Raw genomic sequence first — 18,351 nt, forward strand, 5'->3', positions numbered from 1 at the left:
TGCAAGCTGTGGAATAGAAGCTCATCAAAGAAAGGTTTGACTTGGTCTTGGAGGGATCTTTGACAAGGGTCTTAGGTCTTGGAATTTGTCATTTGAAGTTCTATAAGAAGAGAAGAGTTCTTGTGGGTTTTCCTCTCAAGAGGAGAGGTTTTGTCTCTAATTTACAACCTACCAGTGTTGCAGGGGAGCGCCCCCCGATCCCGCTCCCAATCTGCGCTCCGGGCGGGAGCGTGCTCCTTAAAATTTTTTTCGCTCCCTGCCTTTTCGGGAGCGTTTTGCCTTTTTTTGCAATTTGTTTTTGTAGTAATGTTCGAAATGCAATTGTTTTTGAAAGAAACAAATAATTTTTGAGTGGGGTAGCTTAATGATCAAGTCTATGTCCCTAGTATTAATATGCTATTCATGGTAATGTTAAATTCTTAAAGTAAAAGTGACATTCTCCTTAATCTTCATTTTCATCCTTTTACTTAAATTTTCAACATTACCATGAAATGACTCAGGATGTTTGAGAGTGGTTCCGGCTTCATTGGATTTCATATGGAGAAAGTAGAATTTTAGATTTCATTCAAAATCCAGCAGACTTATCAGTTTTTCAGGATTTCAGGATTGGGGGATTGCAATGTTTCCATTGAATTTTGTCATGTATTAGGGTATGGAACTCGTATTTAATCAAGAGCACCAATCCCTCTATGTACCTTGATGTTAGTGACATTGGTTGTTGAACTCCTCTATCATGACCCTCCCAAAAATGTACGCATCACTCAAACAAAATCTTGTCTTGACATGCTATGCTTTTTCTATCTTATGTTAATGCTTGGAGGGTGATATTAATGATAAAGATCCCTATACAGATACAAAGGTAATGACAAAGATACCTTTGGATATTAATGCTTAGAGGGTGATATTAATGACAAAGATCCCTATACAGATACAGAGGTAATGACAAAGATACCTCTGGATATTAATGTTTAGAGGGTGATATTAATGACAAAGATCCTGATTTTCCAACAAGATTAAAAATTAGACATTTCTCGTGGTGGCAAGAAGCCGAAGCATAAGAAATAGATAATAGATTTACTTCTATTTTCTAGTTTCTAGTAGTTTTTATAACTATCGACTTTTTCATATTTATTATGATATTTTTTTAAACAATATATGACAATTTAAGTTTGACGTTGGCAATTATAACTCATTAGTAATGAATTATGAATATGATGCTTCATGAAAGTTGAAAGTTGTTTCATTTCATTTCATTTTATAACATTTCATTTCATGTTAGATATTATTTGTTGTAATGGTTACACTTAGCTTACAAGTACAACTTTGGTGATCAATGATGATAAATGTTATATATTGAATTTTGAAAGCTTGAAACTTTAAGATTGATGAATCATGAGGCTCAATATGTTGTATGTTGCTATGTTACTAACTTGTGGACGTGGTTGATGAAGATTATAACTTCTAGATGATTGTTGTTATATGGTTCAATCTATGTTTTTTTTTTATGTTTTTTATATCTAATTCATTATTCTACATGTTTTTGTTGACATATATGTATCAAAATATAAAAAATATAGAAATATATATATTATATAAAAAACGCTCTGGCATTCTCTCCCAAACCGGGAGCTTCTGAAAATGTCACTCCCGCTCTTGTTTTCGCTCCCGCTCCCCACTTTCGCTCCCGCTTCCAAGTAACATTGCAACCTACATTTTGCGTCTCCTTGTCTATTGATCTTCATTGTTTGGTAGTTGTTTGATGATAAAAACACAATAATAATCAAGTTAAAGAAGATGCTAATTGAGTAAGAAGACATCATAGGCAATTATCAAAGTAAGAGAAATCACCTAATCTAGCTACCCCTAGATTTCTCAACACAAAGGAGGTGAGTATAACCTAGGGCACACCACTCTTCATGCAATCAATAGTTAAAATATGCATCTAGTGGCTATTGGAAGACTAGCTACCATGAAAATATGTGCCAAGGATAGGAGCACTCCATACAAATGATGAGTAAGCATGTGACATGTGCCATCCAGATCCTAGATAAGTTAATATAACCAAGGGCGCTAGCTAGCGCCTCATAGAAACTTGTGCCAAGGGGTAAAATGCATTGTAGAGTATTCCCATGCCTCTAAATGTTTAAAACAATGACTTGAAGGGGAGTTCTCTACTCAATCATGTCAACAACTATCCAAATGATGCCATGCTAGTGACAAACCACTACCGTTGCCTAGGGAATTCCCCCACCAAGGAACAATGTGTCCATTGTCATCAATAATGTATCACCATAAGCTTCCATAGGGTAGACAACCACAACAAAGAGTGTATAATTTGGGAAAGAGGGTGTTGTTGAAGGAAATGTAACTAGGTTCGGTCTTCATAAATGTACTTTTGATATTTGTATTTATTCAAGAAAAGAAATATTATTTTTATAATATATGTCAATGAGTTTCTTGCTCATTGAAATAGGTCTAGCACATGTTAAAGTGCTATAGGTGAGTCAAATAGTCAAAAGAAAATGTTGAAAACCTTAAGAGCATGTTGCACCATATATATGTTTGTATAAGAGTCAAAGAATGTCACTTCCAAGCAAAGTCAAGTCTCCTCCAAAGCAAAGAGACCTCCAAGCAGCCATCTGAAGCAAAGATAGCAAGTCGGCCTAGAAACAGTCTTCAAGTCGGCCTAAAAGGAGGGACAGTCCTCTATATATAGAGGTTGCCCACTCCACTATAACGTCAAGAAATCACCTCTGAAATCAGCGAGCAAGGAAGACCGAAAAAGGGTAAAGAAATACGAAGTAGAAGGAGCCTCTAGTGCAGTGAAGAAGGAGAGACCTAAACCGAAGTTGAAGGGACTGTTTTTAGGGTGAAAACCAGTCACACGAGCGAGAAATAGAGGACAGTCTGTGGTCACTACAGCAGCAAGATAACAGTTACATATATTTCATGGTTTGGGCTAGTAACCTAGGCCTATAAGGCCTCCTACTCAAGCGAAAAAGAGAGTCTCTCAAGCGAAGGAGAAAGGAACCAAAGTATAACCTCCCACACGTGTGAGAAATTAAGGCTGCAGTGCTGCCATATCAAGTCTGCAACTACATCTCAAGAAAGGGCTTGGTTGCAGGAAGGATAAAGTACTCTTCATATGTAAAGGAATCAACCGAGGTATAAAGAGGAATATCTCTTATAGAAGATACCTAACAAGGACTACTATCAGTTGCTGGAAGAAGGACGAAGTGCCGGGGAGCAAAGTGCCAGAAGAAGGAAGACTAAGTGCCAGGGAACAAAGTGCAGAAAGGAGGAGGGACTTGACTTGTGCTTGGAGGACATTCTAGTCATGGGTCTAGGGTTTGGCATTGATAAATAAGAAGCTTCAATAAGAGAAATTTACCAAAGGGTTTTCCTCTCAAGAGAAGAGAGGTTTTGGCCCTGGCAGAGAGCCAACATCTTGTGTTCTTGTTCTTATGTTTTGGTAGCAGTTTGATGAAGCGCACACACATGCATTAATAAGAAGAACAAGAAGATTAAGCTAACAAGACAAATTGTAAAAAGACTTCACAAATTGTTATCAAGTCAAAAAGAATCATACTAAACGTAATTGCCCTAGATTCTTCAACAGGTGTGAGGAGAAATTTATGAAATATAGAGGAACCTTGAGGCTGTGCATCTAGTGTTTTTGAGTATCTGATTTGGTAATAAGGCCATTCCTCAACTACATGAAGTGCTGAAAATCGAAATCCATCTTAGGACTAAGGTCCTTGGGAGGGACTATTGAGGTGACATGTATGTACTCCCTATAAGTGTCTCTTCTCATCACCATGTTCAACCTCTGTTTGGATAGTAGGATGTGTCTAAGTGGATCAAGAGAGTACTTGAAAAGGAGGAACAAATAAGTCTTAGAGAACCAACATTGTCGCCATCCAAGGGGGAATATTGCAAAAAAACAGAAGGCAATCTTCTCTGAGGAGCAAAGTTCTAGGAAGGCTTGGTGCTCTCCCACCACAGTTGATTCCCTTAAAGGTCATAACCTGTGTAGAAAGGATGCCAATCTGAAAATAGAGCCAAGGTGCTCCAAGCTCACCTTGGAACAGTTCTTTTATAATGGAATATGTATTGTAATTGGAGGATCTTGATTCACTCCATCCTCTCCTAGTCATCTCTCAACAAATTATGTTTCTAGACCTAAGAGCCATAAAGGATAATGGGTCTGGTGGCTGTGTCCAAGAGGTGCATCTTGGATAAGATATCATAGAAGTGGAGCTCAAAGCATAGTCTCTCAAGTAGGGCAAGAGATCCATATCCCTTGCAGAGTTGGGACTGAAAAGCACGCTCAAAGCTGAAACACTGAACCACCAAGTAAGTGTAGGTCATGGTCATCTTGATCTCCCTCCCTCAAAAGAGTAGGAAACACCCCCACTTTACCAACGAAGACCCCATTGACCTTTATTCTGTATTCTCCATATTCATGATTCTTTTGAATGATATGGAATTGAGTTATATTCCCTAGTTGAAATCTTCACATTTCTTTTTTGTTTATGTTCTATGTTATTCTAGTCACCTTTTGTTGCTTTATACAGAAGGCTATGTTTTAATTTATATATTTTTCTCCAAGAAAAATGATCTTATCTAAGAAAGCTCAGCATATCAATGTAATCTGAACTGAAGTATATGCTTTGTTTTATTATAGTGTTAATTTTGGTTGAATGAATGTGATTCACCGGTATTAAGCATAATGTAGTGCATCATCTCAAAGGAGTGAAATAGAAAAATTATAAACAAGGCTCTTTTCTTTGCTTAAAGCAGATCCATATGCTCAACCTGGTGTGGAAGATGAAGGTGTTGAACAGCCAGAAAGTGGATGGAAAGGACTTTTTAGCATTGCAACTTACAGGCCTTATTTCAACATAGATACATTTGATGTCATAGACAGAAGTATGTGCACATTATATCCCCACCGTGGAGACTTTTGTGAAAAGGTTCAACATAATCCTGACATGTGAGTTTTGTTGATTATTAAAAAATGCATTCCTAAAGTTGAAACACAAAACTTATGTTTATTTTATCCCAACATTTGATTATCTTCTCATCTATGTTGGGAAAGGAAGTAATCATGAGTTATTACCATATTGATATATAGTTCGGTGACAACTCTTAGTTTCACATTGTAATATAAGAAGAAAATTCCCACGAAGTTCTTGATTTTTTATGATTATCTTCTGTGGAAAGCCACCTGAAACTGATTAAGAGGTATGGTAAATGTTTGGGCTTCCTTATTGTTATTGCATTAACTTACTGTAGTGATTTCCTATTTCCTATATTTATATATGCTTTGCAGCCTTGCTGAGATTACCCTTTTAATTACCCATAAGGATCTGAAAATTTATTTAGTTGAGTGACATTCTTAATTGTGTTCATTTCTTTGAGGTTACCTTGCATAAGTCAAATACCATTACAGAATCGCAATAACATCACAGACATCCAATGAATCAGATTAAATCTGACAATGCAATAGTAAACAATTATCTCCAACTTTTCCTCTTACAGTCTCAAATTTTAAGAAAAAACCCTACTTGATTTGAACTCTCCCATGATGCTGCTAGTACTTAAGGTTATGAATGTTAATTTGTACTTGGGAAAAAAGAGCCCACGTGATCTTAAAGCAGTGGCCCACCTCAGGGACCTAATAATGCCATACATGAATAAAATAAAGACAAAAGTGGGCAAGTCTCTGCCAAGGTTAGCAAGGAGAAAGTGCCTTACACAGACAAAAAGAGTGCCACCCCACATAGGACCATTGCAACCCAAATTCCCATCTTGGCCAAAAGAGGCTATAGATGTTCTCAAGGTTTAACTGGGCAGGAAAGTCAGAGGTTACAAGCACAAGTTTATCATCAGAGGAGACAAAATGTTCAGCAAAGGTAGAAGGAGACAGGTTTTAGGAGCACTGAAGGCAGGCACAAAAGGGATGATTGATACTGCTCTGAAAACTGCTAAATGAGGCTTTTTAACTGGTAGACTAATGGAAGCTAACGGACTTGTTGCTATTGTTTCATATGATTGCTGGCAGTTGAGACTGCTAGTATTTTAGGGGTAAAGTTCATATTGATGTAATATTATGTAAAAAAGTCTTAGTGTCTATGGTATATTTTGTGATTATTAATCGCTTAAAACAAAAGAAGAGGGAGTTACTTAGGTTTGAGTGGCATGTAGATAGGAATGTGTAGAGTCATAGGAATGCATAGGGACCTTGGAAAAAGGTATAATTACATACCTTCTATCAAGCCATGTATCATCAAGTCTTCTTTGTATTGTGTTAATTTCTTAATTCCAGATCTGGTTTTACTTCCTAACAATTTTATACCCAGAAAATATTTCTGCAATTACTGAATATAAAACATACTGGAATTTTTAATAGAAAATCAAATAGCAGAAGCAAACACATAGGAAATCTTTCACACAGCAAATAACCCCCCAATTACTCTTCACTTTTATTGTGCCAAGAGGCGTTCTACAGCCCAGTATAGGGTATATGTGTAGGCATGAGATGTGAGATGTTAGATAATTTTTAAATTCATTTTTTTTTTTTATATTGTAATTTTGTTTTTTATTAATAAAAAAATTAGCAACAATTTTTTATATAAAAGAAGATATAATATACATATCACATTAAAATATATAACTATTATAAGTTATAACATATAAACAGTTCTTATAAATTAACATCCATTTTACCATATAAATTAAAATAATGATTCCATAACCATATTTAAATTTAATTAATAAGCGGATAAAAATTTAATATTTACAATATAACAAGATTTTTAATCATGAATATTTACCATGGATATTATTAACTTCTAAATAGGTTTTTTTACAATACCATGGGCCAATACCCAGAAGAGAAAGATAGAGAGAGGGAGAGGACGGAAGAAAATCATAATACCATGGTTTTATCAATACCATGGGCCATTTAGGCTTTTGATTATTATGTTATGGATCTAGGCTTTTAATTATTCTATTACATACCATGGGCCAATTCCATGGCTTATCAATACCATCTTCCCAAAAACCATAACTTATTTCAAAATCAAAATATTTTACAAATAATTTATTTTAATTTAATTTTGTAACATTTTTTAATTAAATCTAAAAGCAAAAAGGTTATAATTACTTTTGAGGTATATCTAAACCCTCCATCCTCACAACTACTAAAAATATTCCCATAGAGATTAAATCGGGATTTTAATAAATTAAAAATGAGAATACTTTTTTCCCCCAAGGAAAAATTGTAATTTCCTTTAATATTTGAAAATTACACATTGTAGATGCTTGAAGAAGCATATGCTGTAGGATGGGGCAACTCGCCCTTCAGTTATACAAAGTACAAAAACCCCCCTTAGGGAGTGTTGATAGTAAGTGCATAATTACATGTCAAAATATAATATAGACAATATAGTGTTCAGTAAGAATATGTACAAGGGAAGATAAAAATAAATAAAGAAAAACAAGCCCTCACAGCGCCTAAGGTTTGATGTCAATATATGGCCGATGATAGTACTGATACTATTCCATATCCTGCTGCTCCTGAATCAATCATGTACCCCTAGGCCGGACCGCAACCTCCTTGGAAAGCTGGTCGGAAATCTGGTTACACTCCCTGTAAATATGATGACATACAATGGTGTCAAATTGGGCCCTTAAACAAAGTGCATCATCCAATATATGTCTCAAAGTATATGCATGACAATTAGATATATTGTTGAACCAATTTATAATGATCTTGGAGTCACCATAAACTTGTAGATGCCTACACTGTTTTTCTAAAGCAAATTGCAGGAGATGTTTGAGGGTGATCAATTCTGCAAAATTATTAGTCCCATTACCCAACCCCATCTGTATTTTGAAGAAGTGGGTCTCGGTTAAGTATAGTAAGGCACCCCCCCACAACCCATAGCTTGTGCAGACCCATCAAAATAGGCCCAGGGGATACTCTTGTCAATGACTTCAGTGGTGATGGTGCGCTGGGGGGCAGGTCTATCCTCATCAGGAATAAAGGAGTAAATGGACAAGACACGGGCAGATGCAAGGTGCCAGAGGGGTAATGTATTGCTGAAAATGAGCTTGTTCTAAGCTAGCCAGATGGTCCAGTAGACTAATAAAGGGAGATTCCTAGCTTTAAGTGGCCTAACCAATGACCACCATGATTGCCAAGCCTCAAGAATGGTATTGCCTTGCCAGTTGATGGGTAATGGGAGAGAGGTATGAATCAGAGCCCAAAATTCCTTTGTAATGGGACAATGGAGGAAGAGATGCTCAATAGATTTAGAGTCTTGTCGGCATAAACAACACCATGTGGGTCCATAAAAGGATCGCTTCATAAGGTTATCTCCAATGGGAGCTTTATGACGAAGGACTGTCCACATGAAAAGTCTTGTGCGAGGGGGTGCTTTCAACTTCCAAAGTATATTCCACCACCAGTCAATTACTGGTGGCCTGTGTGCAGAGAAAATGATAGGATATCCATCCTTGGGAGTGTATATCCCATGCTTCGCCTGTGCCCATATCAATTCATCGTCCCCGTCAATGATCCTGACATGTGATTTTGTAAGGGCATTTGTATAACTGAGCCATTCTTGATGCCATATGTCAGGAATTCCAAGTTGATTAGCTGATTTCCAAGCCTGAGAAAATAAATTAGTATTCCCAGGATCTGTAATTTGATCAAGATGTGTGATGCCAACATTTGATAAAAAGATGATCAAATCATGTGGAAGTCGATAGGCATTACCACTGCCAGTCCAAGGGTCCAACCCCACCCGCACTGAGGAGCTCGACCTGATCCTCCAGGTCAATCCGTCACAAATATATGAAATAGAGTTGAGAATCGCTTTCCACATCGCGAATATGCCTGTCTTGTTCCAAGAGGGAAGCCATATCCAATTTAGCGTTTGAAGGGGCCAAATGTATTTATGAAATACAACCTCAGTCCACAGGCTATGTGCAGTGAGGATTTGCCAGCCCATTTTGGCTGCCAGGGCAGTGGAGAAAAAAACTAGATTTTTTAATCCCCAACCACCCCATTTCTTCGAGAGGGTTATCATCTCCCAACAATCCCATGCATAGATTTGACCATCATGTCTTCCCTTCCATAAAAATCTATGGGAGGGCCATGGACATGTAGTAAACTGGAGTCGCCTCCAAAACAGATTTAATAAGTACTAGTCTTCCAGCCCTGGAGAGGTATTTGTGATGCCAAATATTGAGTCTGCGTTCAATCTTTGCAACCAGCCAGGTCCAATCTGCGATCCTGTAATGGAGGGGCTTAAGTCTGAAACCAAGGTACTTAAGGCCATCATCCAAGGATTGGAGAGTATAAGGAAATCTATGGAGAGCATATTGGATCTCATTGGGTGAACATCCAGAAGTTGTGATGGTGGATTTTCGAGCATTGCACTCCATTCTAGTTGTTGTGCTAAAAAGAAGCATAACAGAGTGTAAATCTGTCAGATCCCCAATACCTCCATTAAGAAAAATAAGGACATCATCTACAAATAATAAATGTGTTAAGATGCAATTATTGGTAATCTTGATGCCCTGTAGCCGTCCTAATCTGTGCTCTTCAGAGATGAGGCGACTAAGGCCTTCCATAATAAGAAAAAATAATAAAGGAGAGAGAGGACAACCCTGTCTAAGTCCCCTTTTGGCATGAAAAAAAGGAGATGTTGAGCCATTGATGAGTACACTAAAGGAGACCTTTGTGATGCAGCACATGGTCCAATTGATAAACTCTAGAGGAAATCCCAGATGTGTTAATAGCATCCGCAGATAAAGCCAACTAGTACGGTCAAATGCCTTTGCAAGATCAATCTTGAGAATCATACCTTTCAGTTTCTTTGTTTTGATGGAATGAAGTACTTCTTGGGTCGTGCCAATAGCATCGTGAATCTGGCAATTATTGAGAAAAGCAAATTGTTCAGGTGAAATGTGAGCAGAGAGAATGGGTCTGAGCCGATTGGCAATGATCTTGGTAGTGATTTTATAGATGCAGTTGCAGAGGGAAATAGGTCAGAAATCATTGAAGGATTCAGGACAATCAGACTTTGGTATGAGAGCAATGAAAGTGGAGTTGAAGGCCTCATACATGCGCCCAGAGGTACGACATTCCTCAATGATGCGAAGTAAATCCTCCCCCAATAAGTCAAAGAATGCAAGATAGAACTCAATCGGCCAGCCATCTGGACCAGGACTTTTGTCCTTAAACCACTTAAGAGTGTTCTCCATCTCCCCCATCGAGACTGGCTTAAGAAGATCCTCAACATCCTCCTGTTCCACATAGCGAGGAAATAAGCCTGCCACTCTTATAATTTCTGCCAATGATGCTTCTCGAGGAGCTCTATAAAGATTCCTGAAGTGAGATGAGCCAAGAGAGGCCAATTGATGAAAGGTGTGAACTCTCTGTCCTTGATCATTAGTCATCTGCCAAATGGTGTTTATAGCTCGACGCCCATTAGCAAATTTGTGATAGAATTTAGTGTTATCATCACCCTCTTTCGACGAAATTGCTCTGCTCCGACGTCTCCAAGGTTCCTCTTTATCCTCCAAAATTTTGTCCGTTCAATTTCTAAGGAGATGAGATGTGACTTTGAATCATCAGACTAGTACCCCCTACCATATTCATCCTCAAGGCTAGCTATCTCAGTCTCAATAGAAAGGAGGGTGTTATCATCCTACAGTTGCTTGTTATGGGCCCATCTCATAGATATTCGCTTGATATTTGTGAGATTGTTAGAGAACCCCTCCGAGATAGATCGGCCCGAGATGGGGGGGTGTGCCTTCCAAAAGTCGAAGACAAGGCGAAGATAGTCAGGATCCTTTAGCCAAGTAGCATTGAATTTGAAAGGTGCTTTTGGTTTATGTTCAAGTCCATTGATTTCAAGATAAATGGGTGAGTGATCTGATAATCCCCCCGTTCCAACCCATTGTTTGTAGTTGTAGATGTTTCCAATCAATCTCTCCTTAATGAGGAAACGATCCAATCTGCGAGCCAACATTGCCTCCCCAGTCCTTCGGTTCCTCCAAGTAGGTTGAAGTCGAGCCATGGGTATGTCAATAAACTTGTGCTCCTCAAGGAGTGATTCAAAAGAATCAGATAGGGGATCGATCTGGGCATTGTGTCCCCATGATTCAGCGTGTCCAATGGAGAAATTAAGATCACCACCCAAGATTATATTATCAGCTTGTAGAGGGCTAGATTTGAGGAGATGTTCCCAGAAGGTAGCCCTATTATGGCAGGGGCCATAGACATTAATCAGTCGGATCTCTAAACTCAAGTCAGAAGAGAATATATCTGCCCCTATGTAGCCATAACCTCCCCAAATATTTGATAGTTTAACCAATCTAGGGTTATATCCAAAAGCAATACCCCCAGATCTCCCTCGCACATCAAGAGCATGAAAAAGCCATCCAGGTACTAGAGATTCCAAGGCAGGTATAATCTGATCAATAAGCCCAAGGGTCTCCTGTAGAAAAATAACATCCACCCGCTCGGTATCCAGGAGTCTTCGAAATGCTAGTTTTTTAGCAGGACTAGCTAACCCTCGGCGACTAAGCGAAAGCCACTTCATGGGGGGGAGGACTCCAGGGTATTTTGTGCTCTAAGAACCCGATCAATTTCTAGTTGTCGACCAGCTACAACATCTATACTAGCTTGATGAATAACTTTTGAGATGGAAGATGGGCGTCCCCGAGAAGGCTTAGGGGGCAAATGGGGGGAAATGATACCTATTCCACAGGAATCCTGAACCGATGGACGATTCAAGGATCAAAGGTTTGTAGGAATGGGAGGGGTGAGAGGAATCTGCAGCCTCTGAAAGAGAAGCCGACAGGGGGGGATTTGACAAGGAGGGGGGAGTATTGGAAAAAATAGTGCAGGGTTGAATCAAAGGGCAGGTCAAGGAGGGGGGACTGGTGCAAATGCAGTGTTACAATGTGTAGATGAGGATAACCACAGAGATGCAGAAATAAAAATAGAATTGACAATGGAGCAGAGGTGGGGATTACCCGAAGAGAGCGCAACAACAGCCACCGCCCGAGCCCTGGTAAGAGGAGGCGAGAGAGGCTGAATTGGAGTGGTGTCACGCTTCTTCTTGCGTGCCTTAGCAATTGTCAAGGGAACAAAGCCAAAAGGAGTGTTTTGATCATGAGAACCCGGAGCAATCACATGTGCCTCTGTCTGATCCTCAGGAGAAGTAGAGTGCTTAACCAAGGGGTAGTCCTTATATAAATGCCCTACCTTGTGACAGCGCCGGCACCTGAAGGGCACCCCTTCATAATCCAGTATTTGAATATGAGTGAAGTGTTTCCAGTATAGGGTTATCTGCTCCTCCAACCCTTCCCTAGTATCCAAGTGAACCAAGATACGAGCCAGAGACATGTTGTAAGAGGTAATGTAGGATTTGTCATGATCAAGGTAGGTACCTAGCGCATTATGCTTGAAGATGTCATCAGACCAGAAATGTAGTGGAAAACCGGGGAGTCTCACCCTTAGAGGTCCGACCCCCAATTGCTCCTGCTCTAGATCAAACATAGGGCTCCATCTCTTGAGCAGGACAGGGGTGAGTTCAATATGCCAATACTTAGAGAGAACCCACGATGTGTAGTCAGCCTGTTGGAAGCGAAGAACGAACTAGCCTCGCGCAAGGGTAGTAACAGATGGTAGCTCAGAAAGAATATGCTCCCAAATCTCAGTGATCCATTGTCGAAGTCTGGCTATCAAATAAGTGCGGCCTTAGACCCACCCTACCAGAACCCGGTCTGCAGTATCCACTACTTCCCCCATCTGTATTCCTTCCCCAAAGCAGAGTGAAACGTCCTTGTTCTTTGCCTTAACACACTTAGATTTCTTCACTTGCTTCAGTTGCTTGCCGGCTTGAGGACCCGAGGAGGGCTCAGGAGGAAGTTCCTGCTCATCTGCCTACTGATTTGTATATCCTTCCGCTGAGCAGTTCGACATCCCTTTAAAAAACCTAGAAGTGGGTGGTTCGGTTACCAAGTGGCTATTCGGTCGATCAATGGATGGCCTAGAGGATATAAAAGGGGGTAGGGTTACTGGCATAGAGGAAGAGGGGAGAGGGGGATCACCAGTAGAGAGAGAGAGGGGATAGCCCAACAGGTAAAAAGGAGAGGCAAGGTCTATGCAGGTAGCCAGAAAATGTAGGGATGCTGGAGAGGGAGGAGGGATATCTGAATCCGGCCAAGGGAGGGAGACATCAAGCAAGGAATCCACCAGACATGAGGTGCTTGGGTCTGTATGAATCGACATGGTAACTGCCAAAGAGTAACCGTCAAGGGTCGTAGGGGGCGTAGACAACGACTCTTCCAAAATCGGTGGAGGTGTGGTCAACCAGATGGGGACCGAGGCAAACAAGTGTTTCGTATAATCCACCAAATCCATCTCCATTCCGCCGTCTTGCCGACAAACCGTGAAAAGTTAGCAGGAACCGCGCCAGCTGCTAGGTCGGAGAATAAACAGAGTGTGCGAGTACCCCAAAGAGTCCACAGGAAGGGCGTCAATGTAGTTGGTATGCAAGGTATGCAAGGAGAAACCCTAACCCTCCTCTATGTAGGTTCGAGTGACATGCAGCCACGCCATCGCCTTAGATCATGTACTCTTCTTGTACTAAAAAATGAGAATACTTTTATATATACATATGTGAAATTTATATAATGTAAATAATATTATAAAGAACCAGGATAGATGCATCTTAACCAAGGGTCCAAGTGAAGAGAGAAAGCAAAGTGACTAACAATGATAGAGGAAAGATAGTGCATGATTCTTTTAAGTTTTGTATTATTATATTTTCTTTGACATGATTGATCCAAAATATAGGCTTAATATTTTGCAACCAATTATGTTTTTAATTTAGATACTTTCTTAAATACAATACATTGGGATCATATTTAAGAGAGAGAGTGAGATGGATGGGGAATAGAGTGGGGGAGAGAGGAAGAAAGAGAGGAGGAGAGAGAGATGGATTTGGAGGGGGAAAGAAAGGGAGGAAGAACAAAGTTATTGAAAGATAGAGGTGGAGAGAGAGAGAGAGAGAGAGTGACAAGGGAGAGATGAAGATGGAATGAGGGAGAGAGGAGACGAGGGAAGAGAGAGAAAATGAGAGGATAGAGATAGGGAAAGAAGGGGAAGAGAGAGACAGGGAGACATAGATATGGAGGGGGGGGAGAGGGGGAGAGCGAGAAGGAGAGAGGGAGGGAGATAGTGATAGAGTTGGAAGGTGGAGAGAGAGAGAGAGAGAGAGAGTGCGAGGGGGGGAGAGACAGAGGGCGGTTGGAGAGAAAGGGAGAGAGAGGAAGGAAGGAGAGAGAGAGGGGGAGAGAGAGATGGAGTTGGAAGGGTAAGAAAGACATAAAGAGAGAAAGGTGGAGAGGGAGAGGGATTCACAAGGGAGAGATGGAGAGACAATGAGGGAGAGAGGAGAGCAAGAGGGAAGAGAGATGGAGAGGGAGTGTGTATGTTTCGGGGGTGAGAAGGAGAGACAAGGGGAGATAAAGATATAGATGGAAGGGGGAGAGGGTAGAAGGGAGAGGCAAAGAGAGAGAGGGAGGAAGAGAGATAGATATGGGGAGAGAGTGTGTATGTTTGGGGGCTGAGATAGAGAGACAATGGGAGATAGAGATATAGATGGAGGGGGGCGAGAGGGAAGAAGAGAGAGATAAAGAGAGGGAGAGAGAGAGAGAGAGAGAGAGAGTGAGAGAGAGATGTGTTTAGGGGGCTGGAAGGTGGAGAGAGGGAAGAAGAAAGAGACACACAGAGAGACATAGAAGCTAGATCTAGAAAGTCATGAATATTTTGGTTTTTCACTAAAATAGATGTATTGATTCAGTGTAATTGTTGATTTCTAATCCTATCTGATCGCTTGCACTAGATGCAGTGATTTCAATGTAGATGTTGATTTCTAATCCTATTTAATACCTTACACTAGATGCATTGATTTTAGTGTAGATGTTGATTTCTACTCCTATTTGATTGCTTGCACTGGATGCATTGGTTTCAGTGTAGATATTGATTTCTAATCCTATTTGATCACTTGCATTAGATGCATTGATTTTAGTGTAGATGTTGATTTCTAATCCTATTTAATACCTTACACTAGATGCATTGGTTTCAGTGCAGATGTTGATTTCTACTCCTATTTGATTGCTTGCACTGATGCATTGGTTTCAATATAGATATTGAGTTCTAATCCTATTTGATTGCTTGCACTAGATGCATTGATTTCAGTGTAGATGTTGATTTCTAATCCTATTTGATTGTTTGCACTAGATGCATTGATTTCAGTGTAGATGTTGATTTCTGATTTGATGCAACTAGATGTATGATGTACATTAATTTCAAAATAATTAGATTAATAGTGTGCATTGATTTCAGTGTAAGCACATCTCTGCCCCCTCCATCTATATCTCTACCTCCCATCGTCTTTCCTTTTTTATTTGCCTATCTCACCCCCCAAACATACACATTCTCTCGCCATATCTATCTATCTATTGTAACATTGTCACTTTGTGCTCTAAATTTTTATTTCATCATTTAAGTGACTAACAGTCTCTCTCATCTCTCAACAATCTGAGGTAACTAAGAAAATTTAAAATTAAATTGACCAAATTAATCTTAGACATATTTAGCATATTTAAAATGATCAAAATAAGTAGATGTTCAACAAATTTTGTATGATCGTGCATGACTGAAACTAGCCTAGATCCATCTTGTTGAAAAATGTAACTAGGTTCGGTCTTCATAATGACATGTGTAATCATGATTATATGTAATTGATGTAAAGAAGAAAATAAAATTATGTTGTAATGCTTGAGTCATGGGTTTCATGCTCAAGGAATTTTATTTATAGTTAAGGCTCCCATTGTGAGCCTTAGGGTTGGTCATCAAGTCATAAAGTCTTGGAAGTCAATGTCATGTATTGAAGACATGTTACATATTGTAAAAGTAATTTTGATTGTGTCAATAACCCTCCAAGACCATGCCACAAGCTCTCCTTGAAGTCGGCCTAAGGATGATTCTAAAAAGGCATGTCGGACTTGTCACAAGTAGAAGTCGGCCCATTTTTTATGGACAAATCACTATATATAGGGCAACTCGGCGTCATTGAGGACATTCACTCGACCGAGCAAGGAAAAGAGAAATAGAATTGTGAAGATCTCAAGAAGAATCCTATCACCAAACGAAGAAAAGAACATAACAACGATTGCTTTTTTGATCTGTTTTGGGCTAACACCTTAACACTTGCGAGGAAAGGATTGTCTATTGCAGAAAAGGGCCGAGGCTTATACAGTCCATCTAGAAGTTGAATCAAGGGAAGAAAAGAAGATACTCATCAAGCCGAGTTGCAAAAGGAAGTCCTTTTGCCCAAGTGAAGGAGATCAAGATATGAAACTAAGTCAAGTACTGCAACTAGGGTTTCTAAAGAAGGGTCGAGAGTTGAAAATCTGAACCAAGGAACTGAAATCTGAAGGATAGGCAAAATAGTGGGAGCAGAAGGAAGTTTGACCATCGTTGACTCAAGGAAGAAGAAATCCAACTTAGAAAGTTTGTGACTTGGTCTTGGAGAGGTTGTTGTGTCAAGGGTCTTGGTCTTGGTATTCGTCAATTGAAGTCTCTATAAGAAGAAGAATACATTTGGGTTTTCCTCTCAAGCTCGAGAGGTTTTGGCCTTGGTTCTGGTAGTTGTTTGATGAAGAAGAACACTATAATAATCTAAGCAAAGAAAAGATCCTAATCCAAAGAAGTAAAATGCACTCACAAGCAGCTATCATTACAAGAGAAATCTCCTAATCTTAATGCCCTAGATTTCTCAACACATCTTAACCCTGGATCTATCAAGTGCCGAAAGTTATCAAATCTCTCGAGGTGCAAACCTTTCCTCAAGTTTTGCACTAAAAAAAGAGGTTTGCACCTTGAAAGATTTGATCCTTCTCGGTGCTTGATAGGTCCGGGGTTAAGATGGATCTAAGCTGGTTATCTAAATAATGAGGGCTCCCTTATTGGGAAAATGGCCCACAATGAAAGCACTGAAAATTTACCGCAATTTAGAATCAAGCTTATTAGCCTCTAAGAAAACTCAATCTACACCAAGTCCCAAACCACTTAAGATCAACATTTGAGATTAACACAAATTCATTAAAGTAAATAATTTACTTTTCCGTAGTTTCTTTTAGCTCAATGGCCAACATAATCAATTATGTGTTTTTCCTAAGTTAGACTTAGGCTAAATTACAAAAGCAACTTATTCAATAAATTAATCAGTTATGCGAAGGACATTTTGTTGATTTGTGTAGCTTGGGAGGTACTCCAAGCCCTAGGGTTTAGGGTTTGGAGGGCAAAGCACCACAAGGGTAGCTTGTGGGCATGGAACCCAAGTGTGGGGTTTTGCACCCATCGTGATTTGGGCCAAATTGTGATGGAGATATGACAGTGATGGATGAGAATGATAGTGCTCGGCGATATGATTCCAATGCATCGAGCATCGGCTGAATTCGAGTTGAAGTTGACAAGGCAATTATTGGTTACCAAGTCATGTAGGCTTGGTGTAAAAACAGTCCAATAGATGTGTCTCTTCAAATGATTCATTGGAGCCCCTTAAAGGTCTATAAATTAAGCGTGTAGATATGTTATTTGAGTATCCAAGTTTGGGCAACACACCAAAGGGAGCTTTGAAATTTCGTGGAGGAAGCCGCAACAAAAGAAGCCAAAAGGACAATGTGAGGGAGCCAAGGTACAACGTGGGTATTTTCTGTGGTAAGACCGAAGTATTGTAGGAGACAACAGATGTGTCTTAGGGTTGTTTTGAGGCGTGATTAGGTGTTGTCTTAGGTGCGGATTGCTGGGCAGGGAAGGCTGCAAATCTGGAGAAGAAAACGGTGTTGTTTGAGGATTGTTAGGGCCAATGTATAAGGGAGCCGCAACTACAGCTAGCTGCTGGGCTAGGCCGCAGGCCATAGCCAGCAGCTAGAGGCCACCTAGGTGTTGTGTTTGAACTTTGAGGTTAATACAAGCACACAGGGGCAGTGTAGGAGTGGAGGCATCTTCCCTTGGAGGATTGCAGTCTTTAGAGGTTTGTCTTGTTGAGTTTTGTGGAGGAGTAGGGCTGTAGGTGATGCCCTAACCAGTGGTGCAGCAAGGTGAAACAACAATGTTTGGAGATGTGTATTGGGTCAAGTTCGTGACCAGATTGGATCATGTTTATTGCAGCCTGTTGATGACATGTGTATGACATTCCGAGGTGGTGAATTGTCATACTAGGAGCAGATTCAACAATGAGTGGATTG

At 39.9% G+C, this 18,351-nt stretch overlaps 1 protein-coding gene across 2 annotated transcripts in view; it reads left to right on the forward strand.

Moving 5' to 3' along the window:
* Positions 1–18,351, forward strand: part of LOC149147528 (uncharacterized) — a 170,426-nt gene that overhangs the window by 96,002 nt on the left and 56,073 nt on the right. Inside the window, exon 4 of one of the 2 annotated variants that reach the window (XM_089440560.1) lies at positions 4,801–4,996. In XM_089440560.1, the coding sequence (XP_089296686.1) occupies positions 4,801–4,996 (196 nt within the window). The remainder of the gene's footprint in view (positions 1–4,800; positions 4,997–18,351) is intronic. The other variant, XM_089440561.1, reaches the window with a different exon arrangement.

Source organism: Pinus tabuliformis, chromosome 9, assembly GCF_031772625.1.
Source record: "Pinus tabuliformis cultivar Carrire ecotype Pingquan chromosome 9, CPIR1, whole genome shotgun sequence".
NCBI classification, from domain to species: domain Eukaryota; kingdom Viridiplantae; phylum Streptophyta; class Pinopsida; order Pinales; family Pinaceae; genus Pinus; species Pinus tabuliformis.